The 17240-nt window shown below is 39.0% G+C and overlaps 1 protein-coding gene across 20 annotated transcripts in view; it reads left to right on the top strand.

The window, feature by feature from the left end:
* Positions 1-17240, top strand: part of MITF (melanocyte inducing transcription factor) — a 218486-nt gene that overhangs the window by 80166 nt on the left and 121080 nt on the right. For 2 of the 20 annotated variants that reach the window (XR_012011789.1, XR_012011788.1), the window contains exon 1: positions 8943-8960. The exons of 13 other annotated variants lie outside the window; for them this stretch is intronic. Coding sequence is in view for 3 of the 7 variants with exons in the window: in XM_072785412.1 (XP_072641513.1) it covers positions 8948-8960 (13 nt within the window). In the remaining 4 variants the exon portion in view is untranslated. Of the gene's footprint in view, positions 1-8821; positions 8961-17240 lie in introns of those variants that run through there. 5 more of the 20 variants (XM_072785412.1, XM_072785402.1, XM_072785418.1 and 2 more) reach the window with 4 other exon arrangements.

Here is a 17240-nt window from a genome sequence, read left to right as displayed (position 1 = left end):
TGATTGCAATTGCTTGCAGTAGGATCTGTGCTGGGTATCAACGTATTGCCTCTCAGGTCCAGATTCACCCTCTGTTGCCTGCCCTTGAAAATGGATCTGGACTCTGAATGTTCTTCCTTTGACAACCGGCGTGATGTGAGAGTACTGTGGAGAGACATTGTAGGAGGGAGGTGTTTTCCTTCCTGGCTTCTCCAGCACCTGGCTCCTGCAGCATGAGAGACATCGCTAGTGCTTGTTTCCTGAAGTTTGTATGCTTTTACCATCCCCCTGCTCCTGCAGCATGGGTGCTTCTTTGATGCCAGGCTCCTGTAGTGGCCAGTGTGGTGGCCAGGGCTGCATCTAAGTAGCCAGCAGCTTCCCCTGGCATCCCTACTTAGGCAGTTTTGGAGCAATGTACTTCTGTTGAGCCACTTCTCTGTGAACAGCTTTCCCTGGCACCCTAGAGGATGGATTCCAATAAGTTCTGCACATGCAACACCACACAGTGAATTCCCTGCTATGTAGTGAGTAGAGTACACCTGGATCTCAGCCCTGTGGAGACAGGCTGTCCCTTGGTCACTGTGTCTCAGCCCTAGGGATGTAACTGCTCTTTATATCTGCCTTCTTCCATTCTTTAGAGTTCTCTCTCTCTCTCTCTCTTTCCTTCCTCAGGGCTTGATCCTAGGACTTCGAGATCATGACCTGAGCCAAAGGCAGATGCTTAACAGACTGAGCCACCTAGGCGCCCCTTCTATTTACCTTTTTACTAGCTAATTTCATGTTACAGTTAATCATTCCTTATATTAAACTTTCCCTATTTACATTATTGGCGTAGCTTCTCTCTCCTGATTGGACCCTGACTGATCTGGGGTACCATCAGTAGATTTAGGTTCTTTGCTTGGATTGCAGGAAGCATGTAGGTAAGAAGTGTCTAATGGATTTGTATAAAGGAGCATGAAATAAGAGTGCATAGGCTATTATATATTGCTCTGCATTCTTCTGACCAAATTAACAAATTTTATGAAATTCTGGAAATTTGCAATTATCTTTAGTAGTAAGGGAGGAGGTTAGTGGTTCTCATGGTCTTAGAATAAAATATCCACAAAAGATTGTATCTGATAGATTGGCCATTCTGTTTTTCCGGGGAACTTTAGAATATGTGAGCAAGGCTGCTGATGGGACCCAGTTGGTGAGTGGTAATTCTGTTTTTGGGGATCATCCAACAGAGCTTAATATCTACATTGATAATCAAGTGTTGATTTAAGTAGATGTACATGTCAAGTTTGTTTCCTTCTACCCTAGAATCATGTGATAGGGTTGCAAGCGGTTGCTCTTTTGTTCCCCTTTTCTGTGTGAATGCTGCAGTGATGTGATAATGGCAAATATAAGACTCAGAAAAAAGAAAAGAACAGAATGAGGTGCCTTGGTGATTATTATCTGGTTTGATCCCCTTCAGTTTTGTAATGGGGAAGCTGACTAAGGTCAGGTGAAATGCCTTGCTATAGAGTATGCACCTAGTTAGAAAACTAGAGAATATGCTAAGGCAGATTTTTTGATTCCTAGCCAGTTGTTTTTCCCTAACTCCCACCTATTAACTTTTAAATCTCTAATGTTTTGTTTTTTACCTTCATATTTAGAATTTATAAAGCTTGAGAAAATATGGTGTGTGCTTTACCATTAAGTCTTTGACAAACACTGTCTACAGGCTTTTCTCCTAAAGACATGAATACATGCTGAGAAAAAGTCATTGTATCAGTCAGCAGAGGCCAAATTTTGCAGCATTAACAAAGCACTGCAAAATTTTAGGGACTTACAAAAAATCTCAGCTTGGCATTGGCTGTGTCTATATCTCTTTGTGAAACTAAGACGTAAAGAGCAGCACCTATTTGGAACATATTTGTCTTAAACAGAAGGAAAAGGGAAATGGCGGAATTATACAGTGGCTCTTAGAACTTCCCCAGGGAAGTGGCACATGTCACTTGTACACATGTTTCTTTGGCCATAAGATGTCAGTGGCAAAGCCTGGTACTAGTGGGAGGGGAATATAATCTTCCTGGAAGGAGTAGTCAGTAGGAACGGACATGGCAAGAAGGGGCAGCAGAGTCAGGTTTTAAACATTTCATTGCTTTGGTAGATAGCATCTCTGGGATAAAATTCCCAATTTGTTTTCATTGTCAGCTTTTTTCTTCATTTTTTTTTTTTTTTTTGGATCTTCACATCAGTTTAAATACTTCCATACCAGCAAACAGGCAATGCACAAGATGTGCAGAGACCTAGGATATAAGTCAATGGCCCAGGTGCCCCAGAGACTTACTGTTTCCTACAAAAGTGTGCCTGAACGTTGGTGACCTCTGCAGCCTGTAGGAAATGGGCAATCATAGTTTCATTCTCCAATTCAGTAAATATTTACTCCTTCTGCCAAATGATGTGATAGAAGGTCTGTGAAGCTCAAAGGCTATGGTCTTGAGTCCTGCTTCTAGAAAATTCATGTTATAAATGTAATCAAGAATATCTTCACTTTGGGGGATCCCTGGATGGCTCAGCGGTTTGGTGCCTGCCTTCGGCCCAGGGTGTGGCCCTGTAGTCTCAGGATCCAGTCTCATGTCGGGTTTCCTGCAGGGAGCCTGCTTCTCCCTCTGCCTGTGTCTCTGCCTCTCTCTCTCTCTGAATGAATAAATAAATAAAATCTTAAAAAAAAATATCTTCACTTTTATTTACAATTAGCTTAAAATTAAAGTTACTTGCATGAATACTGGGTAATAAATCAGTCTGTATTGACTCCTTGCAGGGCCTCAAGTGTGCTTTTCTCTGGAATGAATGTTTACTTGGATTTTGAGGAAAATCATGAAATCATCCTGACTTAAGAAAGCTTTGTGAATGACTAGAGCTTTCAAGATTATGTTTATGTAGTTTCAAAGGTTGTATTTCTTTTAGATGAAGGTTAATTTAAAAAGATTAGCTAGCATCCCTCATTAATCTGGATCTATTTTAATGAAAACAAAAAAGGACAACCTATTTCCTTCTTAGAAAGTCATGTTAGTTTTATTTTCAAATTATATTGAATCAAATTTTATTTAGGTTGTATAGGATAATTTTCAAGTAGGGAGTATTAACCTAAGATAAGGAAAGGAATACACTGTGGTCCAAGTGAACATTATTTTAATAGCATATTTAAAACCTCATCATGCTAGTTTACACAATAAATATGTTTTTCTATAAACTGCAGATATATAAATATGGAAGATAAATATGTAAGGATTACATTTTGTGAATAAAATAAATCATCGTGATATTTAGGTACATAAAGCCAATCTTAATGATACTTATTTTACTAAGTGTAGGATCTGTTATAAAATGAATAATCTGATCCTAATTTCTCTTGTTTAATTCTTGGGATGATTTGAAGTAAGGCATAATCAATATATTAATGTATTCTTGGAGTCTGATATTATGAGCATCATGAACTTAATAGCTGAAATAAGTATTTGACAGAAATTTAAAAGAAGAATTTTATTTTTTATTATTAGCTAGAGTGCAAAAATATTTGCATCTGCATTGAATACTGGACTTCCTAATGTGTGTGCACATTCGTGTGTATATATACATGTGTGTATGATCTAAGACTCATGCTATTCTAAGTGTGACCCATGAAGTGGACTGGTTCATGAGCTATGTGTTGCTGGTATGCAATAAAGAACAGAAGTTGAGAGTGTTTATAGCAATTGAACAGAGTAATTTTAGGTCTGTTGAATCTGATACAAATGGGTTTGCATATTTGTGTGTGTGTTTTGTTTTTCTTTGTCTAAGAATTCATTTTTATTTTACTTTTCATAAAAATATTGGTCTGTGACGGATTTGAAAAAACAAACGGGTGACACGATTTGTTTAAAAAAACATTGGTGAGAAGTCTATGTTACTCAAGAATACAGAAAACTGAAGAATCATTGATGGACAGGGGCCTATAGCACCATTTGTAGTTTAGCTCTTATTATTTAATCTGATTTATCTCCTCTTATTTTGTCCCTTGGACTTTCTGCAGTGGCTAGACTGGCCTCCTCACCGCTGCTCCAATGTGATTGGCACAGTCCCATTTCCAACCATACCCAAAACTCATTTCCTCAACCTCCTTTAAGCCTTGGCTCAGATGTCACCCTCTGGGCTTACCCTGACTGCCATTTTTAAAATTGTATCCCTTTCCTGCCTATATCTTGGTCCTTTTGATGCCTCTTGCTCTGCTTTACTTATACTTCTTTAACTTCTTTTGTGGCTTAGTTATTTATCGAGTTTATTGTTCAGGGCACTCTACAGGATTTTTGCTTCTTGGTCACTGCTATATCCTGGGCACCTTGAACAGTGTCTGACACACAGTAGGTGTTCATTAAAAATTTGATGAATATATGAATGCATATGGGATATGACTCTCTCTTTCAGAGTGTATAACATGGATCTTAAAATTGGTCAGTTCAGCTGAGATTCTTCATGTTGCTCTGTGTGTACTCCATCCCATAGGTTATGATTTCATGAATCTTAGTTTTTATGTTGCCATAAATTGGCTTTTAGTGCATCTCTTTATTTTTCTTCCCAAGTTTTGAGCATTCCCATGAGATGCTTTCACATTTTTCTCGCTGATATTTTACGGTTTGTTTAATCTTGCTTGACCCTAGACTCTCCATGCGTTCATGGATAGGATCTTAGGCACATTAGCTGACCTCGCCATGCCCTGGCTTCCTCATCTGTAAAATGGGAATGATCATATATATAACCTTGCAAGGTGTGAAGGTGAAATGAGATGAGACTTGTTAAATGTATTAGACAGACCTGGCATAAATATTGGTTGCAATAATGCTGATGAAGATATAAGTATCTTATGGCTCAGCATAATATCTAGCATGTGGCAGACACAGAGCAAATGGCAGTTGTTAGAGTTACTATGCTTTTTCCCCACCCATTATTAACCACTGCCTGTGTTACAGTTTCAGACAATCATCAGAGAGTGGGGCGTTAGCAGGAAACTGTAGAGGAGATTAAGGGTTGTCTTCTTTTCCCTTCCCATCCCTTCCTCGACTTCTACCTCCACCTCTTCCTCTTCCATGCTGGGAATCAACTATTTTTCTCCCTTGCTGTGCACTGGAAGACCTTTCAGGTTTGAAACTCATTCTTCGCTGTGCAATATGATGGTGGCTGTCACTATCATATAGCACTCAGCTTTTCATGCAACATTCTGTTTGAATAAGATAGCAATAGTTAACTAGTGTGGTTCTTTGAGATGTATTTCCAGACATGTATTTCACAGTGATCATGATTTCTGTAAAGGTTTTATTTTTTTGGAGGGCATTTCATGGAGCTGCCTTCTAAATCTCTGAATGCCTGGGTTATTTATTTATTTATTTTGTCTTTTTTTCCCCCTCAGTGACAGGTTAGTAAAACTCCCCAGATTTGAGTATTAAAATTAATCAATCAGGAGAATTTTATTAAATATATATAGAGAGAATCTTTTGAGCAGCAGAATGGCATGGTGAAAGTTGAGTTTTAGAAAGATTAAACTGGGCACTGTGCATAATTGATGGAAGGGGTGTTACAGATCCAGCAAAAAAGGGAGGTGGGGGTATATTATGGCGATTGATAAGAATCAAAATTGCAACAGTGCTGTGGAAGCCAGGTTGGTACTTGGGGTATGTGTAGGTTCAGCTTTCTTAAGCACTGCCAAACAGTCTCCCAAGTAGTTGTCTCAGTTTATACTTCCTCCAGCAGTGTCTGAGAGTTCTGGAAGCTCCTCATTCTTGCTAACACTTGGTTACTATTGCTGCAAAATAAATCCTGTTAAAATACAGTGATTGAAAAAATAACTTTCATTTTACTCTCTCTTGTGGTCTCTGTGGGTCAGGCATTCAGGAGGATTGAGCTGGGAAGTTCTGGCTTGGGGTCTTTCCTTGATGTTGTAGGCAGGTAGTGGCTGCCATACATTCTGAGGCAGGAGGACTTTGGTGGTCAATTTATACCCGTTCTTAGCATCTTCCTGCACCCCACAGGGACAGGGCTAGTGTAGGGTAACCAAGAGAGGTGGAAGTCTTAGTTCTGCCAAGGATTAAAAGAAACATTTATTGAGTATCTACTGTGTGCCAGGCCTTGTGCAGGATATTCTATTATTATATGAAGTTTTTAATTTCCTTCAGCGTGATTTTCTTTTCAGAGTTTACTTCCTAGATGAGCCTTTCCTTAGCAATCCTATTAACTAAATATACTTTCCTCTTTATTTCTATCTTTTGCTTAATTTATCACCTTTGTAGCTCTTTTCTCTGTTTACACTGTGTAGTAGTTTACCTATTTGTTACTTGTCAACCTGCCTTTCCTTTACCCCCTTGTTACTGTACTGAGGGTCCATGGCAACAAGGACTCTGCCTCTTTGGTGCACTATTCTTTATTGAGATGAAATATAGGACAGGTGAAATACAGGGCACCAGAGAAATTTGAATTTCAGAGCAAAACAAATAATATTTTAATATGTGTATGTCCCCAATGTAGGACATTTTAAAGTATAAGTATATCCCAAATGTAGGACTTCCTTCTAGTAGATACTATCTGTGGTTTATTTGAAACTCAAATTCAGTTTGGTGGCTGGTAGTTTTATTTGCTACATCTGACCACTCTAGTACCTGATATTTAGCACAGTGTGTATCACATAATAGAAGGTCAACAAAGTATTTGAATGAATGAATGAGTGAATAAATGAAAGAACTCATTTCTTTCTCAGGACCAGTTTTGCAAGGTGGATCTTATTACTTTACAGATAAGGAAATTGCTGTTGAAATAAACTAATCAGCTTGCCCACACTCCCAGAGACAGTTGGCATAGGGTGGGGATATGAGTCAAGGTTTGAAAGCTGCTATCTCTGGCTTTCAGTTATCTTTCTTTTCTCACTATATCATGCTGCCTTGCCTTGTTAAAAGAGATTTCCTCCTTATAGCAGTCAAATTTCTTCACTCTGTCAACAAACTAAATTCTGTTCAGTTGAAGTAGACAGAGAGTTTATTATAGAATATTCAGGAGTCTGGGACCCCTGGGAGGCCAATGAAGCAGCCTGGGGCTGAGTAGTGAGGAGCCATGCCCCAGCAAACCATAGAACCAATCCAGCGAGGACAGTGATGTAGCCGCTTCTATAGCTTGCCTCATTGACCCAACTAGCGCAGACCATTAAACCACACAGCCAAACCCCATACCGCTGTGCCTTCCAGATGTAGCTGCTTTTTCCTCGCTAGAGTACAGTTCTGTACATTCTGGCCCAGGTACATTTGATTGCTCAAATGGAACACACATATCTCATTCTAGCTGCAAGGGAGTCTGGGAAAGTGAGCACTTGGCTTTCACCATGGAATCCATTTCTGTCTCCCTCTGAACTCATAAGAAGGAGAATTCTCCAAGGCTGCCTGGGTGGCTCAGTCGGTGAATCATCTGACTCTTGATTTTGGCCCAGGTCATGATCTCAGTGTTGTGAGATTGAGCCCACATCCATCTCTGCACTCAGCAGAGAGTCTGTTTGAGATTCTCTCCCTCTACGCACTCACTCATGCTCTCTCTCTAGAGAAGAGAAAAAATAATTTTTTTTTTTTTTTTTTTTTTTACGGAGGGGAATTCTCCAAAACACAGGAAGTATCTTAAAAGGTGATAGGTAGCCTGAAAGATAATGCATGTCTGCCTGACTAATGCCTCCTTTGAACCCTGGTAGCACAGTGCCTTCTAATTTTTTAAAATAGGTATTACTTTTTACCTGGTATGAAAACAAGAATTATCTTTGCTATAATTTTTTTAATCTGCCCATAGAGTACTGAGTCTATACTTCCAGGAGGTACTTGATACATCAGTTCTCTGTGTGGTGGGATTTTACAGGTGTGACTTTAACTTTATTCATATATATTCTTCTAAATTTCCTATCATGAACATTTAGAATGAAAAGAAAGTCTTTAAAATTTGGTTAGTAGCTGGGAGAAAAACTATAGGTTTGAAATCTCTTATCCATAATTCTGAAATCCAAAAGTCTTTGACTATTGAAGATTTTTTTTTTTTTACTTCATTTGGCAGAATTACCTGACAAATGACACAAGGCTATTTATGGTCTTTATTATCTCATGTAGTTGAATATTCATATGTTTCCTGGCAGAAATATTAATGCACTTGATTATGAGCCGTTGCCCCATCTTACTGGGGATATTATACTATATATGTAGTGTTATCTTTATAAAATCTGGAAATTTCAATGTCTAAGACCTAACAGTCTCCGGGAGTTTCTTTGAAGTGTGTGGGTGAATACACATGTGTAATATGCACTAGAAATTTGTGGAATGATATATTAAAAACTTTTGACAGCGATTACCTCTAAGAGCAGGGATTGGATAAGGAGACGGGGATGAAATTTTGCTTCGTATTCTTTAGGACTTCTATTAATTATCATAAAACAATTGCCTTTCTCAATGAAAAAAAAAACAAGTAGAATTGTTTTTATTTGGGGGGAATAGTGGTAATATTAATTTTAAAAGATAGTTTGTCAAGCAGGCGGTGCCTTTATGTATTAGTTCAACATTACTGACGCTGACAAGGACCCAGAGAGAGTTAGTTAGGTACACACCAGGCAACCTACTGCCTTTTGGATAATATGTGCATGCTTTAGTGGTAGGGAATTTGCATCAGCAAAAAACACTAATTTCGTTTAGAAAAATAAAATAAAGGCAGTCAAAAATGTGATGAGTAAATGAAACTACTGTTATTAGTGATGGGTTTGGCATGTTTTACGAAGTCTGAAGGATTACTCATCCACTGTATGTTTGCAGAAGTTCTTTAACAAAAGCCAGATGCATACGTAGTAGCAGGGGTTAGTAGGTGGATGAGAGGATTAAACCCAGCGAGTTTTTGGAGCATTGGTTTTAAAACTGTTTTTGGCTTGTCAACAGGCTATTTTTCTGAGTCAGCCTATAGGATGGCTTCCCAGGGTAAGTCTGATTTTGCTTTTCTGGGTTTAAAATATAAGTGGTGAAGGAGGTCTGACTAGTTGCCTTTTTTTTTGCACCGGATTCTGTAAATTAACAGTGCCCACTTTTCTTCTGTGAGAAAGACATTTATCCTATACCAGCATATTCTAGTGTTCTTGCTGTTGACTTTTATAGCTTTGCCTCACCTCCCCCTAAGTTTGAAAGTGGAATGCCCAACTGCTGAAAGAATTTGCAAGGGGAATTGCAAAGGTCATATGTAAGTTCTGTGGCTGGCGGCTGGTGTGAGGAGAGCAATGTGATTGAGCTGGAGCCCTTTGTGACTCTTTTAAAGAGGATGTTTCCAATAAATTAGTGTAGCACACTTTATGTGCTTGTTTATGACCTTAAAAATGGTTTAGCTATTGCTGAGTGGCCATTACTGATGCTTTATGACATGTTATAATGGTTTCAACCTGCACTTTTTTGGCGGGGGGGGTGAGGTGGGGAGATTAAAACAATGTCAAGCATCAGTCGATGTGAAGTTCATTTTTTTTTTTCCTCTTAAAGGGACTCGAGAGAACATTCAACATTAGAATAAGTCCCTGGATTCTAACCCCAGAGAATGTTGGTTCTCGAGGTCAGAATAAGTAAGGATTCGCCAAGCTCTTACAAATGAGCTTTGTAGTAATTGCTGATGAAATTATAAAAACACTGCTTTTCCCACTGGATGTTAAATGCCCCTTTTCATTAGCTATAGTATGGGGAGCAAAAGCATGTGATTTTTTTTTTTTTTTGTAATGTTTAACCATAGCTACTTTTAAAAGGCAGTTTTCATTTTGTGGCTGCTTTTTTTCCTTCCGGTGCCTAGCACAGTTGAGGACTTTATCTTCTTGTATCTTTTTAGGACACTGATGAATAATAGGGGTCTGAGTAGCTCTCTAAACGGAAGAATATGCAGAGGATCCTGGGCTGGAGGGTGTGGAAGAGCCCAGTTGCATTTTCTGCCTGCCATGGGTTGGAGGTCCTGCCCTTCCCCTTCAGCTCTCAGGCTGATGGAGGTCACTGTGGTGTTAAGGCTGGGGCACGTCGGTGGTGGCTGAAAGCTTTTCTGAGTGCCCGTGACATCTCTGTGAGCTCAGAAGGGACCTTGCCTCAAGATTTCTGTTAATTAATGTTCGGTACTTGTGAAAGAGAAAATTGATCTCACTCTAAATGCAGTCCTACCATAGGAAAGAGTGACACATAAAAACAAGTAAGGGAATATTAGGAGATTTTTAAAAAAAAAATTAAAACATTCGGATTAGGGGGCTGTGGAAGAGACCTTAAAAATTAAAGCACCTGTTTCCTTAGTGCTGTGTGTGTCACTGAGAAAGATCTGTAGAAAGATCTTCGCAAAGTTGGAGGAGGTTAACGGGGCCCCTCTCTCCAGAGCACCCATGATAGTTCTTGGATATTTAGAGAACGGGAGCAAAAATTGTAGTAATCCAGCAGGTCAGCTATTTAGGAACTTTTTTCATGCTGGTGAAGGCCAGTGTCTATCACAAGAGTAGAATGTGAGGTAGAATCTGAGCTGCAGAGAGAAACATCTCCTTTATGGATGGTGAATTCGGAGCCCACTCCTGGGCCTTGCTTTCTGTCCTCTGGTCAAGGGTGTGAATCGCCCATGCTGTGTGAGGTGTGCTTTGTTGGAAAAGTTACAGGGCTCACTTTCATCTGTTCTCAAACACAGCCTTCCCAGGAATGTGTAAAACCAGGTGCATCAATTGTGAAGTTCCAGGGTGAGCTGGAACACTTCACCTGTCATACCACACACAGAGAACAATCTCCACTGAGGGCTTAGCTACCCCTCCTCCGCAAATTTGTCATAATAATAAGACATTTGTCTTGTTCAGTGAGAGAGAGAGAGAGAGAGAGAGAGAAGAGTAAAATGTGGCGGAGATTGGCCTGAAGACGTAACCTTGTGACTAAGTGTTCCCTCCGACCCCTGGTGTGGAACTTGAACAGTGACTTAGCCCATGGGCCCCCTACCCACCCCGCTTTTTTTTAAAAGAGAAGAGTGAAATCAATTATAGATGATTTTCAAGAAAATTATTATGTGTGTTATGGATTATCTAGCATATTTTGATTTTGTCCTATTACCCTCATTTCTTGGTGTTTCTAAGCATTTCGTTAAAGGACAAGAGGGGATGAAATCACAAACAGCTCTTGTCTCCTAGTAGCTTGTTGCCAGTTAAGGAATTTAGCTCTGACAGCTATAATGGCAAACATATTTCACATTTTGTAGGAGAGAGAATTCAAGAATATATATATTTGAGCCCAATCTTTGATTGATACATGCATACATATGTACAGACACATGTGCATGTATGTATGTATCTGTATCTGTCTATATCTTGTACTTATATATCTATATCTTCCATGTAATACATGTATGTATTTATATGTATCTGTTTCTTCCATGTCATATATATATATATATGCCCAGTCTTTGATACATACACATATATACATATCTATATCTTTCACATAATTTATTAAACTCTTAAATCTATATTCACAAAAAATCAAATCTTAAAATAATTCTGCTGAAAAAAATAAAGAGGGAAAATTAGTAGGCAGTCGTCATGAGACTTTAATGTGTGTATTTACTACTTAAAAATGTTCAAATGCAGCTTTGTTTTGTGTAGGTAATTTTGGTGGTACAATATTCGAAAAGGTGACAGAAAAGGACAGAATGCAATTCCTGAAGCTGTAATTTGCAGGAAACTAATAATACAAGTCCATTTTCTTTTCTAAATGTGCTATTTATATAATTTATATTTTTAACAAATCTTAGAACTAGAATGAAAATAGTGATTAATCTTAAGGGCAAGAAATGTTGTAACTATGCCAAATTTGGAAAGTTAAAGAAATTCTCTTGGTGGTTAAACACAGTCTATTGAGTATTCTAATTTGCGTGCCACAGAGCATAGTGCTAAGCAGATAGTGTGTGCTCATTTAATGTGAAGTGATTGACTCAGTTTGGCAACGCTTTTTTTTTTTCCACCCAGAAAAATAAGCGTATTTGATTTAGAAGTAGCAGGTCAATTTTTAAGCCAAATTAAGATAAATAGGTCAGATGAAGTAGCACACATATCAGGAGTGGTAGTGATATATATGTAAAGAAGAAAAACTGAAAAGCATCAAAATGTTCGCATTTTAAGATGGTGAAGGATTTTTATTTTTATGTATTTTTTGGTTTTCTTTTAATTTTCCAAAGTGAGCAAGTACATTCTTCGGAACATAATACTTTCATCACACATATGAGGTTTCACATAATTATTTGTTAAATACCAGGTTAATTAATTGGCCATAAAGGATACACATCAAATATAATGTGAATGGTATCCCTTGGAGTTCAGAGCATGGTAGTTTTGAGTAGAACTTCTATTCTATCAAAACACATTTAAAAAATATTTTATGTAGAGTCTAGGTTGGTTGTTGTTTCTACTATAACATAACACATGCATTTCTAAGAAATCACTGGCTAGGCAAAATCATGGAGTCTATAGGAAAAATAGGATAGGGGCATCATCCTCAAAAACTTTATCAGTGACATATTAAAAGAAGAAATGATAAGAACCTAATGAAAATAGTAGACAGTTTTACACTTGCTAAATGGTTAAGCAGTATATAAATACAGCAATAGACTTGATAGTTTTTCTTGAAAAGACCTGATGTTTGCTTATGGAGTGGGTGTGAGAAGGATTGTAGCTTGTACATTACAGCGAAGAGGTGGAAGGAAGCATATCCGGAATTGATGGAAAGTTGTAGCTCTAGAAGTGAATGGGTGTGGTGCATAATGTTCATGGTAAACTGGGGTAATTGGTAGATATTTGAAGTGTGTGCATTTTGTGTATTCCCACATGGCTCGATTCAGCTGGGTGCATTTTCTGCGTTCATCTAGTATTTCTTGCAAACAAAACAATGCATAGCAAACTAAAATTCATTTGAGTTCTGGGTGAATTGTACTCTAATAGAAGAATTGGGTCTGAAAGGGAGACAGAACATGAAAGACTCCTAACTCTGGGAAACGAACTATGGGTGGTAGAAGGGGAGGTGGGCGAGGGGTGGGGGTGACTGGGTGACGGGCACTGAGGTGGGCACTTGATGGGATGAGCACTGGGTGTTATTCTATATGTTGGCAAATTGAACACCAATAAAAAATAAATTTATAATAAAAAAAAGAATTGGGTCTGAACAAATTTCCATTTTTTTTAAAGATTTTATTTTATTTATTTATGAGAGGCACAGGAGGCACAGAGAGAGAGAGAGAAAGATGCAGAGACACAGGCAGAAAGAGAAGCAGGCTCCATGCAGGGAGCCCGACGTGGGACTCAATCCCGGGGTCTCCAGGATCACGCCCCGGGCCGAAGGTGGCGCTAAGCCGCTGGGCCACCAGGGCTGCCCCAAATTTCCATTTTAGAAACAAACATTATATCAGAACTGAATATACATGATATAAATGAGGTAAAACTGCACTAGTTCTAGATATGTCAAGGGCCCAGGCTGTAATCCAACCTCCCTATCAACACCACCTCAGGGATTCCATGAAGCATCACTGGCATAGAACTTGATTGTCCTTTTGTTCATGACCTGGGACAGATATAGAACAATGCTCTTTTTGTGAAGACATTTGGTCCTACGTGAGTATACTTCCTTGGCCACTGACTGGAGATGTGCCAGGTCTTTCAGCATTCAGAGAGTTCAGTCCCACTGCCCGATGGACTGTCCATTAAAGTGAATAGCCTTGAACCCAATGGCCCCGTAGAATACCTCACTTTGGGTCCTGGTCAGGGAATCTAACCTTGAACATGGTATTACTCCATGCTTATCAAATGCTGCTCTGAAAAACCAATATTTATGGATTTCATTGTGAAGAATAGAGGTTTCGTCCATTTCTTTGAATACTCTAAGACATGGAGGAAGAGAATGTTGTTTGAAAAATTATTTTCCAAGGTGGCTTTTGCTTTACTTTGTGAAATAACATTAAAGAAGGGTGTGAGAATTTTACATTTGTCAAAAAGGGTAATTGGTTAAAAATTAATTAAGGGACATCTGTAAAATCTATACTTGAAATAAATGAGACCAGCAGGAATCTCTATATCTGAGAATTTGCCACCTGTCCACCTTGCCAATTAGTTCTACTAAATTAAACTTAGCATTATGCCCTTAGCAACTCTGTTGGAGGTCGTTATAAGATAAAGCCCTATAAATCTTGATTGTATGGGGTGCTTATCTTGTGGATGTTACAGTGTCCTCCTTAGACTCTTGAGAGAAGTGTCTCTCTGGTTTTGATACCACAAATGACTGTACTTCTTTGCAGCTTTGGGTTAGTTTATGGATATAGTTAGTCATGTAACTGATCATGTCTTCTTCCTCTTTATGGTCACAGGCATGTTTTCTTTAACTCACACATATTTGGGTTTTTTTAGCCAAAAGAAAAACTAGTTTTCCAACATTGGAAAATGGGAAGATTTCACACAAGTATGTTTGAATTTCCAGCATCTATTGAAAAATCAGATCTGGTAACACTGGGCTCACCTGTCTCCATGGCAACCTTGGGAGCTAGTAATATAATGCCATTTTCCTTAAAACAGGCACTCATCAGTTTGTTTTATTCCTTTATTCTAACTGCTTGGCCCCTGTAGATATTAGACTCTCTGTCCCCAGCTTAGAAAGTGACTTATGACCACCTGTAGAAAACAATAAGACTCTTACTTGCATTTTATGTACTAATCTTATTAAGTCCATTATATATTTCTGTTGAATTATCTTTCCTTCATCTTATTTCCTTCATTCACACACATTAATTTTCTGTTGTTGTTTCATCTTCATGCTGTATACTTTTACATAAGCTGCTCTGAGTCCTTTTGGAAAGAAACAGATAAAAAATAAAATAATCGGAAGAGAAAAAAGCCACGTTCCTATGTTTAACTTTTTGTCTGGTAGGAGTTTAAATGATTTCAGTTCTTTCTCTGATTTATTTTAGTGTCTACCTGATTCTAGAACGCTTCAAATCTCTGTAATTACTTGGTGTTTATTTGTTTGTAATTCATCAGAAAGACTCTGAGAAACATCCTGTACTGAAGATCAGTTGACTTTCCATGGTCTTGCGTTAAGAACTGAAAAGCTTAGTAGGTCAGAATAGTTGTTCATTCGGTTCTAAGAGGGAGGATTAGGACACCACAAACCTGCTTTGGAGGTTCCTTGCCAACTGTAAAGCACATGAGAAGACATCATTCAGTGCCCTACATATGGCACTGCTGTGGCTCCTGGGGAAGTGTCCAGAGAAGACCATGGGTCCCACTGGTCTGAATCTTGATGTTAGATGTTAGGTTGGCCCAAGTAGTTGTTGAAAACAACTCTGAATTAATGTGGAAATGTTAATTTTCACATATGGCCCACGATTTCCATATTCCTTTGAAAAATCTGAAGACCCAATAAGAATGAGCCAACATTTGCCCTTGGATAGGTTTGTGTCTCATTCATCACATTCTCCCACCCCGGTCATCTCCATGAAGCTAAGGTGGAATGCCATACCCCTGAATTTCTGATTCCATACCTCGATCTGGAACCCATTGTTATTTAACGCCATGTTGGTGCACCACCCCAGCTCATTTTGCTGCTTAAGTAGAGCTCATATTTCAGCTTGTTTTCCGCCTGCCCTAGTCACATTCCATGTGCTTCAGCTCTTTTCATAACACTTAGGTTTAAGGAGTTGGATTCTTACTGTCCCTCTTCCCCCCAGTGTCAGGGTTGTGAGCTTCTTCAGCAGGAGTATCAGAAAGATAGAGATGTAGATAAAAAGAACACTAGGCTCATTCTTAGGACATTATTTATGGAGCACTGAGTCTGTGCCAGGTGCTGTTCCTGTGCTAGGACTAGAGCAATGAATAAAATAGGCAAAAATACATGTCCTGTCCTACTGGAGTTTACTTTCTGGTAAGCTATGGTAAGTGCTGTGAAGAAAAGTAAAGCTGGGAGGGGTTGCTACTTAATTTGAGCCTGATAGGTTGGACTTCACCTCCAAGGTTTCTTCTGAGTAGAGAGGTGCACTAGCTAAATGACAAGGGAGCCATGCATCTGTTTGGGGAAGAGCATGGTGAGCCGTTGGGATAGTAGCAAGAGCAGAATTCTTGAGCAAGGAACATGCTTGGATTCGGCCTCAAATGTGGCTTTTATTTCAGTGCTGTGTCTCCTAATGGTGTGCAGTAGGGTTGGTTGCTTTTGCTCCTGGACTGCGTCTGTGAACTCATCTCTAAAACATTAAGATTCTACACTGAGGACAGACAGTGCCTTTCTCTCCAGTCTCTACCCAAGCTCAAATCAGGTCTTTGGCTCTTGGTAAATATATGTGCAATTAATGGGTGGACACATAAATGGTTATAAAAGCATGTAAAGCATTTCAGAAGCGGGGTCTTAGCTAAGTATATATCACAGTCCCATACGGTAATGACATGACCAGGTGGGAAGCATGTGTACAAGGAATTTTTCTTTAATAGTGACTCTGTATCCTCTATGCTTAGCAATGCACGGCTACAGAGTACAATCAGGGTCGATTAGGACTCAGGAAAGGGACCTGGGAGTCTTTGAAAGTTTCCTCTTAAAGGCATAAGCCTAATCAATAGAGGTCCAGTTCCCCAAATTCAACTACATATTGGTCCCCCCTGTACTGGGAGGTAAACCAAGAGCAGGGAACTTGTCACCCCGCCTCCACAATGATGCTGGGGAGGTGGGAGGAAGAAGTGGGAATTCCCCTTCCCAGTACCCCAAGAATGTCTGAGCCTTCAATGTTGAATTTTTTTCTTTATTAAAATGTACTTTTATCTTAAAAAAAAAAAAAAAAAAAAAGGTCTTCGTTTGTATCTGTTGTTCAGGATATCTCCCAACTTCCAGCAGAGTACCTGTGGGTTCATAGTAGGATCTTAGTAAATATCTGTTAAAGAGTGAATAAAATCAAAGCCAGCATGTATTTTCAACTTTTTTATAAGCCCTGTGGGAGTCACACTGGAAAGATATTATACCTTCTATTTCCTTGCCAAGAAAGATACACTGAATCTAGAGAAGATCAAAAAGATTATAACGGTGTTAAGTGCTAATGTCTTACTTGCTTTGACTCATTTAGTTGCTAAGCCCATTTGCAGATGGAGGAATGCAGCCTTAGAGCCAGGAAGTGGCAAAGCCAGATAGTTTGAGTGCAGGGGTTTGTCCCTAACCCCCAGAGTATGCTGCTTACAGGAAAGTATAACTAGCAACTGT

Source organism: Canis lupus, chromosome 19 (genome assembly GCF_048164855.1).
Source record: "Canis lupus baileyi chromosome 19, mCanLup2.hap1, whole genome shotgun sequence".
NCBI classification, from domain to species: domain Eukaryota; kingdom Metazoa; phylum Chordata; class Mammalia; order Carnivora; family Canidae; genus Canis; species Canis lupus.
This window is presented reverse-complemented; position numbering and strand designations above follow the sequence as displayed.